The following is a 14,182-nucleotide window of genomic DNA, read 5'->3' on the forward strand; positions in this document are numbered from 1 at the left end:
GCTCAAATTATCCTGCAACTGCTAGCTCGTCCTTTGCGATCCCAACAGCGAGCGTCAGGTGTAAGAGAGGCTGCTGGACCGCCAGTGACCAGCCGAACCCACGCGCTGCGAAAAATCCTCAGCTCGTCCCCTCGCTGTCTACTTCACCGCCAAACATTGTGATGCAACGCTCGTCATCGACACCTCAACGCCCCTTCAAGGCAGGCTTCCAGCAGAGCGCAATTTCGTGAAGGGCCTTATCCCTAGCTCCCGTGAAGTCCCACAAAACGCTACCCGCCGCAGCGTTGTCTCTTTAAACGCTGCCTCCTCCGCTCGAGCAAGCTCAAGCGTTTTGGTACTTCGTGGTCAGCCGCATCGTCTGGAGCTAACTCGTCCGACGCTGGCGTGCCTGGGTTGTTCGGCTGTCCCTCACCGGCTTGCCGTCGTTATTGCTTGCAGTCCCAAAGGGCGCGATCTGGCCCCCTCTTACCGTACGGCCCAAACGTGCGCGTAGCATCTGAGCGGTTTGCATGTCCCTTTCTCTCCGAGTTCAATACAGTCTCCCGTCGGACCCAACCGCCGCTTCAAGCCAGACTTTCCCTCGCCATCGCGCCGACGCCTAGAGCGAAGCTGGTGTTCCTCTTTTCGGCCTCGTGTGTTAGGATACATCACTCGCATCTGTTGTATCGTCATACGCGCCAGGGTCCACGAATTCTTTATTCGGTCGTCTGATTCAGCAACCAAGCGCCAGGACCAGCTGCAGAGTCAAGCACCTGCCTCTGCCCCTCGAGAAGGCAGACGACGATAACTGGATTGTAGCGGGGTGCTGCCTTCCGATATAACCTGTCCATCGCGTCCACCCTTTCTAGTTCCGAGAGGTGTCCTCCTCCTCCGACGGCCAAATCCACGCCGGCTTTTCGCTCTAATTTTCTGCTCCTGCTGTTTCTCGGAGATCCGGTGACTAGCTCTCAGATCTGAGATCATGTCGCTTTCTTCAGAGCAGCGAAGAGATGACCCAGTCTCGTCAGTCCCTAGCGCAACGGAACAATCACCGTCGTGGGTCAAGTCGCCTACAGACGTCGACCAAATCAGCAACACTTCGTCTTCGAGATCTGGCTCGGCTAGCGAAGCGGAGAGCACCTCCAGAAGTGCTCAAAAACCGCAACGACCGAAGCTGCACACCCGAAAGTCCAGTGGCACGATCATTGTTCCCGCCGGTACGCGAACGTTAGAGATCGAGGAGGAGTACGACGAGGGCGATGCGAGAACGATGAGCCCGCGCCGAAGTAGCGAAGAAGTTGATCGTCTTGAAGAAGGCCTCAGACAAAACATGATAGAGTGAGCAGTGCATGGAAACGCATCTAATTATCTCAGCTTACACGCAGCCCAGACAATCGAAGCAGCTTCAGGCGAGCTTGCTGAGCCTCGTCGATCGTGTGGAATCTGTCAAAGCTGAGCACGAGAAACTGGAGGGCGGCAACCGCTTCTTGCAGTCGTATGTCGGCATACTCTATGATTGGTGTGGTTAGTTGCTAACGGAAATCCTTTGCAGATATATTGGAGAGCTCATGCAAACTAGCAAAATCACTGCTGCCGGCGCCACCAAAGGCAAAGGCAAGCAACGAAAATAGCCCCACGCAGGGATCGCTCGACCAAAAGAACAACTTCGTGTCGATAATCGCTTCGTAGTAGTCTCGTGACAGTTGCTCAGCGATAGTTGTGCAGCGTTACGACGTCTACGATTCGAACAAAATCCATTTAAAGCATTATTACACCTGTTACGGTTATCGATGCTCTTTCAGTCTAGACACATGGCCGAGCATACGAAATGGCTACTGTAAAACTCATTCTTCACGTCACTGCATTCACGGGGGCATTCTTCTGCATTTGCAACACTTTTCCCCTTGAACTTGTGCTGCCTACATGTTGGAGTTTGATTATCAATAAGGATTTTGGCCTGTCGTTAATCGCGCAGGCAACATGGTGTTCTGGATGAATGACGAGCTTTACTGTTCGAAATTATTGACTGGCGGAGAATTCAAAATACGAGCTTATCACTCGGGAAGGATATCACGTCTAGTATTCCTCAACGGAGTTCTCAGGGTGAAATATCGCACGTGGTGGAGCACGACTTGATTTGGGCTAGGTCCACTTGCTGCAGACAGTCAACGACGGCCGCTACTGCTGTAAACGAGCTGCTTAGACATCTTGAATGGTACCTGTGCTTGTAAAGGTGTTCCTCCTTTACCTTTATCCCTTCGTCTAATGTTCTTTTCCGTATATCGCCGTATAACATTGGCATAGCCGTGATTTTAAGGTTTTTCATTACGCTTCCAGGACATGCATCAAGTGCCATCGTAGTTCGACCCCAGTGGTGCGGCGTATGGCCGCACCCCCTCAAACGCGCAGCAAACACAGCGAGCATACAAATTTGGATCGTCGTGAACCAACTTCATGCAGAAGCTGGCAAGGCTCTAAGATAACGTCGTAGGTGGCTGAACGCTCGAGCCACTGAGGACAAAACTATCACTTAAACGTTCCGTCCTGAAACAGTCGGGCTCGGAAATGGAAGAATCACCAGGTTTACGAAAAAAGTACGGCTGCTGCAACAAGAAGAATGGATGTGAAATCTTCCTTTGACAGAGTAAGGCAACTGAATGCAGGGTCCTGAGGTTCAAACCATGACGGACAAGACTACGACATCCATGCTACTGGATGATGGTTTATTGAATCTAACAACATCCGTCCACCCGCCCGGTTTTTTCCCCCGGTTCCTAAAACCCACGTTCATGGAACAACAGGTCCCTCGATCAGTATTTTAATCCCCCTTGCAGCCTTGACGTCATGGAAAGCCTGTTCGGCCTCCTCGAACGCGACCGTCTTCGAGATAAGCGGTTTGACGTTGAGTTTACCTGAAGACACGAGATCGAGCGCAACGGCATAGTCACCACTCTTGTAGCGGAAGGATCCTCTCACGGTGAGCTCTTTGCCGCATAGCGCGCCAATCGGAAAGGTAATGTCGGAGGGACCCTGAGTCGCTTTGTGAGCTTGCTATCCGAAATGCCGTTACAATCTTGATGCTTGACAGGGCTAGGGGATTTGCGGGGTGGGGAAGAGGGGAGAACCTACCATGCCCGCTTGACAATACGTGCCGCCCTTCCGAAGAACGTGAACGCATGTCTGTATGCACGGCTCCGCGCCTGTAGCGTCAATTACACAGTCGGCACCCTCTCCAAGGCCGAACTGGTCAATGATGTTCCGCGCGTTCTCTTCGGCCGGGATGCGTTGGCTCTGATATACTCCCGTTGCTGCATACTCCTTTGCGAACTTCAGACGCTCCTCATTGATATCAACGCAAATGACCTTGGACGCACCGAAGGCCTTGCCCACAGCACACGAGAGCAAACCGACCGGGCCGGCGCCAAACACGACGAGCGTATCCTTCAGCTTGACCTCTGCCTGCTTACACACATGAACCGCCACTGCTGTAGGCTCCATTAAGGCGCCTTCCTGCAGCGTCATGCCGTGGGGTAACTTGTAGCAAAAGTCCTCCGGGAGCTTATAGTACCGCGTGAGAGTCCCGTCGATGGGTGGCGTGGCAGCGAACCGCATGTCAGGACACAAGTTGTAGAATCCGGACTTGCAGCGCACGCAGCGCCGGCACGGTACACCGGGTTCCATCGCCACGTGGTCGCCCGGCTTCAGCGTCTTGACGTGGCTGCCAACGCTGTGAACGATGCCGGCGGATTCGTGGCCGAGCGTCATCGGGCCTTCAACGACATAGGAACCAATGCGGCCGTGTGTCCAGTAGTGGACCTGACATGCCTTATCAGCAACGACGGAGACAAACGCGGTGCAGTCAAGAAACGTACGTCGCTGCCGCAGATACCCGTATACTTTACTTCGATGAGGACATCGTGCGGATCGTCGTCCAACGTGGGAACGGGCCGGTCTTCGAACTTGAACTCATCCTGCTTCTGCAGCACGAACGACGGGTTTTGGCCTTGCTGAGACACCCAATTAGCGTTGCCCACTCCGCAATACTTCGTGAGGACGCAACAGCCAAAGCTTGCAAGAATCCTGAAGAGGGTGGAATATCCCGTTTGCAAAAAGCTCAACCAGCATGCGATTCGCGCGGGGTAGCTTCTCGTTTCGGAGAGACCTTTTTCCTGTGGATTGCACTTACCACGCCCATTTTTGCGTCGTATTAGAAATAAATGAAGAAATAAAAAATCTGCCGACGGAAAAGTTCTTGAACGAATTGCTAACAGAAAGTCAAAAGGGTTTCCCTTTGGGAAAAAAAATACTACGTTGCAACGGGGTCATCGAATATCGCCTAGCATTTGATGTCAGCGTGCTATTTACGCACCAATGCAAGGGTCCCTTTCGGTGGTAGATCTACCGGTCTTGAAAGAGGGGCAAAATTCAACACAGCAGTAGAGACTCTTGAGGTCAAAACGTCAAGAAATCCTCTATTCCTTCTATACGATCTAATTCTATTTTAATTTGGCAGTTTCCTCTCCCATGCCCAAATCGACCACCAGCACTTCACTTCCTGCAGTTCGTCCTCCGAACTGCCTCCCCAATCATCGTAACCTGTCTCTTCACCGTCTTCGAGCACTTCAAGCCCGATTCTGAGCATTCCTTGCCGGAATTCATTGATCTCGGCGCAATAGCCGTCTCGAATCGGGAGCTCGACTATGACCCGTGACGCAGAACCGGCGGCAAGCCAAGACTTCACGGTGTTTACGAGCATACGCGGATGCTCGGCCGAATAGATAGAGTCGGCTGCGACTATGACGGGAAATTTGTCAATCTTGGTCGCGCTGTCGAGGCCAGAGTTCGAGTCCGTCGATACGCTGATTTTCGATGAGATGATGCATTCGGGCTGTGTCCAATCGAGGACTGCAGTTCTTGCCACACCGGAGTGTTGTTGAATAACAACTTCATTCTGCTTAACATTGCGCGCCAGATTCCCTTCGATGTCTGGCAGATCTGTGAGAATCACTTCCGCGCCGAGTATGGCAGCCGCAGCCATTCCCACCAAACCCGTCCCCGAACCCAACTCAAGGATGCGCAATGGTCCATCATCTAGTCTATGAATATTGATAGCGTGAAGCCGCTTCGACAAAAGGTATGAAGCGGCCCAGGTCTTGAGACCAAGACTATCTCCCGTAATGGACGGCTCGTAAATCTGAAGCTCGAAGTCTCCACCATCCTTCTTGGGTATTATGAAAGTTCGTGAAATCGCCGGCATAGCAGTTCTACCAGACCTCTCTGCAAGTCTAAGACTTGCCTCTTCCCAGATAGCCACCTTTTGCTCCTCATTTTGGATCCAGTTTAATGGACTTGCAATTATAGACGTGAGGTATTTCGGCACGCCTTCTGGTGCAACTCGGCATCTTTGCTGAATGTTGAAGGCCCCCCTGCCTATATTTTGGCTACCTTTCTCCCATGATGGTGTTTCGATCGCGAGGAGCTTGAGGGCTTGGTGCAACTCTGAAACGGAAGGTTTGTTGTGCAGCTGCGGCAAGTCGAACACTTTTCATGTTTAGTGATTACTTCTAGTGCAGTTGTTATGACGTACCGTGCAATACGTTGACAAAAGATTCTGTCAACGTTCCTGAGTCGAGCATTTGCACTGAAATTTGGTGTAAGTGGTCAAGTGGTGGGCGAAGAAAAGATGGTCAGCTTAACGCCGACTTAAAGCCGAACCAAGTTCGAGAGTAACAGCACACGACAAAATCGCAGAACATATAGTCAGTTATACTGCTCATATGCTCTTCTTAAAGCCCTTATACGCTTGGTCCATATCAAATTGGAACTGGCGTTGATCTTCGGAGCTGAGCTTCTCCGCGGCGCCCATTTGATTGAGTTTGATTAGCCACTTCACAATCTCACTCTTGCTATCAAATTCAACATCCGTAACCTTGTTCACTGACTGAATCACATCAACTAGAAGTGGATGCAGCATGTCCTTCTCCACCATGCCAATCTTGATAGCATCGAGGAGCGTGATGAAGTTTTCGGTCGCGGTCATGACTAGCGCCGTATTTGCCTCAGATCCAGACGCTGCTGCTGGACGCGTAGTACTCTGCTCAACTAGTCCTATGCGTATTCTTTCCCTTGCTCGGGGACATTCTATCTGCGCAAAATGTTAGTTACGAATGGACCTAGGCGACGCTGCAGTGATTGCCAAACTCACATCCCATTTGCGCATGAACGTCTCCAAGTCGCCAAAGTTCTTTGAGATGTTCTCGTCCTGTAAATGAGACTTGTATTGCTTCAACAGCCGTCCGCATGTCTCTGCATAGTCTTCCTCGGATATCGAGTCCTTGAGGTACGCCTTCTCAATTGCGTCTAGAGTAACGATGATGCTATATAGCTCCGCCAGGGACTCGTATAATTCTCGCTCAGAATTGTTAGAGGCGACTTTGACTTCCTAAAGCCGTTGTTATCATTCGTAACATTCCCTTCCGCTCACAAGCATACTTCGTCTAGATTAATCGTTGCGGAAAGCGAGGAGGGAGTGTAAGAATACGGCGTCGGCGCGTACGCCAGCTGTCGCTGAGGTGGATACATTGGATCAGAAAACAATTATTGTGCAGCCGAACGAGCAGTAAAGTCCAGAGTCTTGAAACGAGTAACATGTAGAAGTGCAGTCTTCAGTGAAGCTCAGTCGCAAGCATGACACAGCTCCGATAATCCCTGTCTGCTTGGCGGCAGGGTCCAGTCGCTTCGCTAAAATATTTCTCAGATTTGCGCAAGATCAAGCCATCTCCAACAGCCAACATGGCGCAAACTAAAGCAACCAAAAAGTTTGAGAAAAGACATCTCAAAGAAACATTACAACGTCGGAAAGAGGTTGCAAAGATCAAGCAGAAGAAACAGATCAAAGAAAAGCAAAAGGCCCGCCGAGCGAAAGAGAAGGAAGGCGAAGAAGCAGAGAAGCCCGAGAAGAGGATCAATGATATCAATGGCGAGAAATTCAAGGAGATGACAGTGGATGAGTTCTTTCAAGGTGGATTCGAAATACCGGAACAATTGAGCGAAAAAAGAACCACCAAATCTAAGAATGCACCGACGACGGGCAAACGCAAGCGTACCAGCGCAACTGACGACAATGACGACGAGGACGACAACGACAGTGACTCTTCTTCTACAGACTCTGTGGAATCCTTCCCTGTAGCTTATTCTTCTGCATCTGATGACGAGTCGGAAGCGGATATTGGCGATCACAAGCAGCAGCTCGAAGATTTAAAGAAGAAAGATCCGGAATTCTACGAGTATATGAAAGAAAACGATCCCGAACTGTTGGACTTCGAGGATGCTGATTTGGCTGAAATCGATTTGCTCAGCGACGATGAAGATACGCCAAAGAAGAAACGGAAAACAGCGAAGGGCTCAGCTTCAGATAGCGAGGACGAAAATGAGCCAAGCAACAGCGAGGTCACAAAAGCCATGATAAATAAGTGGGAAAAAGCTATGGTTGAAACAAAGTCATTAAGAGCGTTGAGGGAGGTCGTTCTGGCATTCAGAGCAGCGGCACATCTGAATGAAGAGACAGGTAAATCATACAAGTACAGGGTGTCAAACCCAGATGGTATGTCTCGAGGAAACTACGCATTGGTCCGTCCTGACTTTGTACAGTGTATCACAGTCTTCTCATGATCGCTTTGAAACATGCGCCGACAGTTTTGCACCACCATCTACCAGTTAAAGAGCACGCGAATGGCAAAGTGTACGTCTCACCAGCATGAAGGTGAACGCTTCTGCTAACTTGTAATAGCTCTCTCCCAACCGACTCCAAAAAATTCAGAACCATGGCGCCTATGCTCAAATCTCACATAACATCAGTCCACCATCTATTACAGGGTCTTTCTGATTCGGCAACTCTTCGATTGACCTTATCCTCCATACTACCACTCCTCCCATACATTCTCTCATTTAAACCTGTTGTTCGCAATCTGATCAAGACTATTACAGCGACTTGGTCATCTACGACAAGTGATGAAGCAACACGAATCTCAGCCTTTCTTGTCCTGCGACGTCTTATGGTGATTGGCGACGCAGGTTTGCGAGAGGCTGTCTTGAAGAGCGTTTACCAAGGCTTGGTTCGAGGCTCACGGAATACCACTCCGCACACCATAGCGGGGGTGAATCTGATGAAGAATTCCGCGGCCGAGCTTTGGGGTTTGGATTCAAAGATTGGATACACAACAGGCTTCACTTTTATCCGCCAACTTGCCATCCACCTCAGATCAACCATCACGAATCCTACCTCGGACTCGTACAAGACAATATACAACTGGCAGTACGTGCACAGTCTCGATTTCTGGTCCCGGGTTTTGAGCGAGCACTGCGCTTCGATCAAAGAAGCAGAGTCCGGAAAGGAAAGTCCTCTCCGTCCTCTCATATACCCTACTGTACAAATTACTATTGGAGCTATGCGTCTCATTCCGACAAGCCAGTATTTCCCTCTTCGCTTTCAACTTATGCACTCCCTCCTGCGTTTGAGTCGTGCAACAACAACTTACATTCCCCTTGGACCAGCGCTCTACGAGGTTCTGCAATCGAATGAGTTGCGAAAGCCGCCCAAGCAAAGTACGCTCCGGCCTCTTGACTTCAAGACCAACATTCGCGCGCCAAAACAATACCTGAAGACAAGAGTCTACCAAGATGGCCTCGGTGAACAAGTATGCGAATTTCTTAGCGAATTCCTCGTTCTCTGGTGCCGAAACATTGCTTTTCCTGAGCTTGCGCTTCCACTCATCGTCATCATCAAGCGTTGGTTGCGCGATGCCGGCGGTGATCGCAGCGGGAACCGCAACCATAAGCTGAATTCAGCTCTCAAGCTGGTTCTCCAAAAGATCGAGTCGAATTCACGATTCATAGAAGAGAAGCGTGCAAAGGTGGAGTTTGCCCCAGGAAATCGGGCGGGCATAGAAGGCTTCTTAAAGGATACTGAATGGGAGAAGACACCTCTGGGGGCTTTTGTGGTGGGCCAGAGGAAAGTGCGTGAACAGAAGGAGAAGGTTCTTGAAGAAGGGAGAAAGGCCCAGGAGGCCAAGCGTGCGAAGCTAGATGAAGAAAGTGATGATGAGAACGTGAGGGGTGGCGGAGGGTTTGTAGACGCGGAAGAGCAGGACGAGAGCGAAGGCGAAGGCGAAGAAGATGAGGAACAGTAATGTTGCATGCTTCAAGAACGCGGCCGGGAACTTCCTAGATTTTTTGGGTTCGCAAAGCGTGAGCTACCCCATGGTTTTCCAGATGATCAGGGAACATCATTCGCAGGAACGCTTGTTAAGCATTTAGAGTCATCTATTCCCATCAAGGATAGTTTAAAATCCCTGACTTTGTGGACGCTATCTCAACAGTGGAATATAGACTTCTGGCCGGAGGATATACGAACTTTCTTGCTTATCGCGCTAGGGTGTTAGCACGCTTCCAGTTCAAGCACCCACAACTTTATTGCCTTAATGCCTGCTTCAGGCACTCAGCCTTATTCCATTCCCTCTCAGCCTTGTCAAAATCCTCAAACACTAAGAGAGCACAACATGCTGTCACGGCCGGTTGATATTCAAAGTTTGCAGATTTCAGCTCTTTCGATAGACACTGCTAATGATACATGTTTCAGCTTATCCAGTGATGACGCACCCTCGCGCTGCCATCTCTCGTCATACGCTCCAGGCTCACAACTCTCGTGAAAACACTTTACACGCAGCGTATTGCGAGTCGCCCAACTCATGCCTCAAAAGCTTTTTGCCTATTGCAGCCCATAAACTCAATTCTTGCGCTATTTTTGTAGGAGAACAATGGGTTCAAATGCAGAAACGATGTGAAGTATACGAATTTGTGAGGGCTATACATGCGCATTTTTGGCGCATGCCTTGGCCCATCTAATGCCCAACGCCATGCTTAAAAAAGGGGCTATGATATACAATGCAAAATTCAAACGCGGTATCTCAGTGCGACCTCGTGGTTACACGTCTATTCGCAAGTAGGGTCATTGTATTGGTGGTCAAGTTTGTGGGGAAATTTTTTTCGGGTTGACGCGTCGCGACTAGACGCGTGGCTTTTTCCAGTAGTATTGCTGTTATTGTGAGCTTTCATGTGCTATAAAAAAATTCGGGTTGGAATACCTTGTGGTTCTTTCTAACGGCACGCAGACCAGTGCCTCCACGGCTACCAAGAACAGCTTCCCTACGCATAGTATTGTCGTCCATCTCAGGAACGTAGTAAAACTCGTTCTCCAATGGCTTTCCAGCCGCATCCTTACCTTCTCTTGTAATCTCGCCAACACACGGTAGTGAATGCAACAAGCGTTCCAGCTCCGATGTAGGCAGTGACGCATTCGGATTCGTGGCAGTCGCGCAAGTACGTAGCTCAGCCGGCAGGTTGCTGTGAATTGTGGACAGAGGGATCGCATGGATGCGTGAGAACGCAAGCTGGTTTATGACATGGTTTTTAATGGGACTTTCCTGCACCTTGATGAAAATTTCTGTGCTGTTTTTTCGCGACACAGACGACGAAACTTCGCGTTTTGGCGATTTCGACGCTTCCCGGAGCGGACGCTTGCGATTATGAGGTTGACGCGGACGGGGAGACGTGTGCGAGAAAGAATTCAGACGGTTGATCAGGTTTGATCCGAACGGGCCAAATGAGTGCACGATAGGGTCATTTTCCTCGTTCTCTTGGTCAGAGAGACCGTCTGCGCTCAATGACGACAAACTTGAGCTAGATACCTTCTCTTGCAACACTTGCTTTACAGTCGAGGCTTTGGTAGATAGCTCTGTTGATTCCTGCACGTGGTCGGAGTTCGGGTCTTCGTACACCTCGACAGTTGTCTGGTGCGATTCTTGCAACTCGTTTGTTGCTGTCACTAGACCAGTAGTTCCTGCAAGGGCTGTTTGTGCCGGTGAAGGGGAGACAGGCGAGCGAGGGATCATAGCTGGAGGGCTTGAAGGCATAACGTCGTCTCCTAGACCGGCAAGAACGCGTCGAGGAGACTCCTCTGGCCAATTTTCGATATGCGGCGTCTCCCTGCCGGTCTGTTTTTCCTGTGTATCTGGCCACTTTATCATGACACGACAATCCAAGACATCGAGCATGATTTCTGCCAAAGGCTGTGTTGACACCCAAGAATCGCCCTTTTCAAGCTGATGCACCGCGCCTCCACACCTAATTTTGGCCCCGTTCCAGCCTAAGCACTTGACCACTATTCTGCCAGACGCGTTTTGAACGTTCGGGGCCTCGTAGTTGGCAGTGACATGAACGCGTGAAATGTGCCGGTTGTATGGCAGCTGGTACTGAGACGAGTTGCTCGAACGGCCAAAGCGTATGACATCGCCATTAGCGGGGAGTTCGACTGAAGGCAGGTCGCCTAGTGGTGCACGTTCTGATAGCGTCGATAAAGTTCGCTGGAAGGAAGGGCGGTTTGGTGGGGACGAGGGTAGGATTCCCGTCGAAGACGTGGGAATCGGGGTGGGGTAATGCTTCACGGACTCTTCAAGGTCTCGAAATTTGCGTTTGTTCGACTGGACTGGTGGGGATGAGGACAAAGGCTCAAAGGCAGGAAGGAGAGAGGGCTGCCGCGACGTGGTTGGACGTGACGGCTGCCGCGTCGGCGACATGGCGGACGCGTTTGCTTGGGCAATCTGATTAGCAGAAGGAGAAGAGTCCATGGCGCTCAATTGACCGAGGATGTGGTCTTCTGATGGGTCGATACAATGTTGACACGCGAGCGAGGCACGCAAGCCTCAAGCATCAAAAAGGCGTGTTTCGCGAGCGGCAGGCGAAACGTGCAGACGGCGTGCTCGTTCTGGCAAACGCTCAAAGAGCCATCTCTCGAGCCAAGTGGGAGAGCGAGGATGGGAAAGGAGAAGAATGACACGGGTGTGAGAGGAATTCTGGCGTAAGATTGAGACTTTTGTGTGAGGTCTTGAGGTGTGTGCTTGCTCGCAGCAGAAGCGCGTCACGTAGTATGCCGGGAGCGCACGTCTGAGCTCCAGCTGAACAAGGGCAAGCCCGGCCGCTCAATTCACGCCATTTGCCGACTTTGCACACAGAGTCTCCACCTGACTCTTATTGCGTTGCAATTCGTCAGACGAGCTTGTCAATCTCTGAGGCGGTCACCTAGAATCCGAACCTTTACATTGGCTCTTGGGCGTGTTCGTATCACAGAGCCAGTCCGCGAGCGGTTGCCGCTGTCCAGGTGGTTGACGGCATCGTCCCTCCATTCTGCTACCGCCACGGCCATCATTTATTTGCTACGCCTCTTGCAAACTCGGCATGCAAGCAATCGAAGCTAACTATTCAGCTTCCTGTTCCACGCGCGTTTCTTCTGCACGAAAACGCCAGAGGTTGAGCCATTTTGCGTGCTAAGATGCTGCGGCGTGGCCCCCTCCCGTCCTCGGCATCGCTTCACACACACAGACACACAGTCCTCCACTCGTGACGCTGCAAATCCCAACCTCCCTTCCGCGAAGCTAGGCGAGCTTCACGTCAAAGTCGCGTCTGACGGTGCACTTGAAACGCGCTCTGCCCTTTTTTTTACCTTCAATTGGTTTGAAGCCCGTGAAAATCTTGATCGATGATTCCGTCGTCCCGCTAGCTACTGCAGCCATGAAAAACCTGTCGGACGACTTCGGTGCTGACCGCTGACGCGTTGGCACTCGTGATGACGCCCGCCAAATGTACACGATCTTTCATTCAAGCATGATCTTGCATGTGCAGATACAAAATCCACGTCACAGGAGCCAGTCCGTGGCTTCTATGTTGGCCATGAACTGCCAACCAGTCATTTTGCAGACGTCACGTGATCTGGCCTCGTTCAGCCTGGTCTCACCACGTTTGCCAAATTTTTTGCGTGCGAGGCGCCAATGCACCTTCCGCGACCCGAAGGGGAAAAAAGCAAGTCACGCAAACTCGAGAATTTTGATGTGGCAGGCGCGTCGCAACCAAGAGGCAGTCGCTACGCCGTGCAGCCTCAGTAAACTCCTTCTGATAGGCTGCGAGTCCCATGGCCCCTCTCCACGAAGCTCCAGCAATGGAGCCAACCTTCCGATCATCTTTACGCCGTGTCTCTGTTGCACGCGACTTTTTTTTTTGTAGAAGTCAAGCCTCTTGTCATCATTTCGCTGTATCGCATTGGTCGGCACTCGTCGTTTAACGCCTGCGACAACGGGGTCAACACCGACAACAAGTGAGGGGGCCGTTTGTGGGCGACACCAACGCTTGTTTGCACGTTAAAGGATCAATAGCTCGGGAACTAGTCTTTATATTTAAAGTCGGGTATTTCTGAATGAGTCGCAGCTGCACAATGCAGTCACTTGAAGGCTTCTTACGTGCGAAGACTGTCCTACAGAGGCTTTCCACACCATGCCACAGCGCGATGGTGTACCGCTGACGTTACGACGTTCACGCGTTATCACGCGTTATCAAATGGTGCAAACACAACCGTGTCTAAAAGGCAAATATTTTGTATGGGGAACAATCCCGAACGGGTAATGAGAAAATGAGAATAGCCGAAGACCGGCCAGTACACCGCAAGAACTCATGCTGGAGACTGACAGAGGTGCTGACGTATTGAAACTGCAATGTTAGAGGATTCAGTTTCTACTGTGATCCTTCCTTTTTTTTTAGAACCAACTATGTCGACCTGTTGCTGAAGCATCGATCGAGTGTCCAGTCAGCTGATTGGCTTTATGCCCTTTCATAGATTTGACCTAAGCTGAGAATTTGTACACAAGAAGCTCGCATCGCTTGAGAGCTCGCACTTGCATGTTGCATCTCAAGACCATGAACAGACTGGAAGAGCCTACACGATTTTCGGCAATAGGTGCTATTGATGGACTGCTCTTCGACTTGATAATGGTCTCTTAGACTACTGTTTGGGCTATGGGTAACTGCGATGTTATGACCAACAAGATCATATGCAGGTGTCTAGACAGTGCAAATGATCAACTCTCGCTTACTACAGCTTTGGTTTGCAATTTACCCGGACAGGTTCGTGTTTGGCGGCCAGGAGTTGGGGGGGGGGGGGGGATGAATTGAGCAATTTTCTTGAATCTGACTATTTTCAATCTCTGAGCTGCCCTGGGCACAAATTCAATCGGACAATCTTTGGCCTGTCACTAACCTTTGAAATTGTCAAAAACATCCTCGAACTTCAGAAAGCACTACTTACTACGAAAATGAATTT

The 14,182-nt window shown here is 50.6% G+C and overlaps 6 protein-coding genes across 7 annotated transcripts; 2 read left to right on the plus strand and 4 right to left on the minus strand.

Moving 5' to 3' along the window:
• The first annotated feature begins 60 nt into the window (after positions 1–60).
• PV09_00571 lies at positions 61–2,238 on the plus strand. Of its 2 annotated transcripts, none has more exons than XM_016353329.1 (3): positions 61–1,317; positions 1,370–1,503; positions 1,559–2,238. In XM_016353329.1, the coding sequence occupies exons 1-3, from the start codon at positions 962–964 to the stop codon at positions 1,666–1,668; spliced, it is 600 nt and encodes a 199-aa protein (XP_016218482.1). In that variant the 5' UTR covers positions 61–961; the 3' UTR covers positions 1,669–2,238. The 2 variants fall into 2 exon arrangements, with proteins under 2 accessions (XP_016218482.1, XP_016218483.1); XM_016353330.1 differs by having other exon boundaries at positions 1,370–1,474; positions 1,532–2,238.
• Positions 2,239–2,597: 359 nt separating this feature from the next.
• On the minus strand, positions 2,598–4,297 carry PV09_00572 (chlorophyll synthesis pathway protein BchC). Its single transcript, XM_016353331.1, has 4 exons — positions 4,166–4,297; positions 3,852–3,986; positions 3,109–3,795; positions 2,598–3,009 (listed from the first exon to the last, which is right to left on the minus strand). Exons 1-4 carry the CDS (start codon positions 4,172–4,174, stop codon positions 2,767–2,769), a joined length of 1,074 nt encoding a protein of 357 aa, XP_016218484.1. The 5' UTR covers positions 4,175–4,297; the 3' UTR covers positions 2,598–2,766.
• A 183-nt stretch (positions 4,298–4,480) lies between these two features.
• On the minus strand, positions 4,481–5,615 carry PV09_00573 (uncharacterized protein; the record flags this gene model as incomplete). Its single annotated transcript, XM_016353332.1, has 2 exons — positions 4,481–5,520; positions 5,567–5,615. The coding sequence occupies 2 exons, from the start codon at positions 5,613–5,615 to the stop codon at positions 4,481–4,483; spliced, it is 1,089 nt and encodes a 362-aa protein (XP_016218485.1).
• A 137-nt stretch (positions 5,616–5,752) lies between these two features.
• On the minus strand, positions 5,753–6,561 carry PV09_00574 (uncharacterized protein; the record flags this gene model as incomplete). The annotated part of the gene is made up of 3 exons (XM_016353333.1): positions 5,753–6,124; positions 6,185–6,421; positions 6,472–6,561. 3 exons carry the CDS (start codon positions 6,559–6,561, stop codon positions 5,753–5,755), a joined length of 699 nt encoding a protein of 232 aa, XP_016218486.1.
• Positions 6,562–6,759: 198 nt separating this feature from the next.
• Positions 6,760–9,465, plus strand: PV09_00575 (uncharacterized protein). The gene is made up of 3 exons (XM_016353334.1): positions 6,760–7,582; positions 7,630–7,720; positions 7,769–9,465. Exons 1-3 carry the CDS (start codon positions 6,772–6,774, stop codon positions 9,165–9,167), a joined length of 2,301 nt encoding a protein of 766 aa, XP_016218487.1. The 5' UTR covers positions 6,760–6,771; the 3' UTR covers positions 9,168–9,465.
• Positions 9,466–9,552: 87 nt separating this feature from the next.
• Positions 9,553–11,925, minus strand: PV09_00576 (uncharacterized protein). The gene is made up of 2 exons (XM_016353335.1): positions 10,122–11,925; positions 9,553–10,072 (listed from the first exon to the last, which is right to left on the minus strand). Exons 1-2 carry the CDS (start codon positions 11,661–11,663, stop codon positions 10,043–10,045), a joined length of 1,572 nt encoding a protein of 523 aa, XP_016218488.1. The 5' UTR covers positions 11,664–11,925; the 3' UTR covers positions 9,553–10,042.
• Positions 11,926–14,182: the final 2,257 nt, after the last annotated feature.

The sequence above is a fragment of the Verruconis gallopava genome, assembly GCF_000836295.1.
Source record: "Verruconis gallopava strain CBS 43764 unplaced genomic scaffold supercont1.2, whole genome shotgun sequence".
NCBI lineage: Eukaryota > Fungi > Ascomycota > Dothideomycetes > Venturiales > Sympoventuriaceae > Verruconis > Verruconis gallopava.

Bases quoted from the DNA above. Each gene is read 5' to 3' on its own strand.
- PV09_00571 (XM_016353329.1), top strand. From the start codon at position 962: ATGTCGCTTTCTTCAGAGCAGCGAAGAGATGACCCAGTCTCGTCAGTC. The intron at 1,318-1,369 runs GTGAGCAGTGCA...CACGCAGCCCAG, and splicing joins CTCAGACAAAACATGATAGA to ACAATCGAAGCAGCTTCAGG. The intron at 1,504-1,558 runs GTTAGTTGCTAA...CATGCAAACTAG, and splicing joins CATACTCTATGATTGGTGTG to CAAAATCACTGCTGCCGGCG.
- PV09_00572 (XM_016353331.1), bottom strand. The intron at 3,796-3,851 runs GTACGTTTCTTG...AAGGCATGTCAG, and splicing joins CGGGTATCTGCGGCAGCGAC to GTCCACTACTGGACACACGG. The intron at 3,010-3,108 runs GTAGGTTCTCCC...AAAGCGACTCAG, and splicing joins CGTATTGTCAAGCGGGCATG to GGTCCCTCCGACATTACCTT.
- PV09_00575 (XM_016353334.1), top strand. From the start codon at position 6,772: ATGGCGCAAACTAAAGCAACCAAAAAGTTTGAGAAAAGACATCTCAAA. The intron at 7,583-7,629 runs GTATGTCTCGAG...GACTTTGTACAG, and splicing joins CAGGGTGTCAAACCCAGATG to TGTATCACAGTCTTCTCATG. The intron at 7,721-7,768 runs GTACGTCTCACC...AACTTGTAATAG, and splicing joins GAGCACGCGAATGGCAAAGT to CTCTCTCCCAACCGACTCCA.
- PV09_00576 (XM_016353335.1), bottom strand. From the start codon at position 11,663: ATGGACTCTTCTCCTTCTGCTAATCAGATTGCCCAAGCAAACGCGTCC. The intron at 10,073-10,121 runs GTATTCCAACCC...TCACAATAACAG, and splicing joins CCGTTAGAAAGAACCACAAG to CAATACTACTGGAAAAAGCC.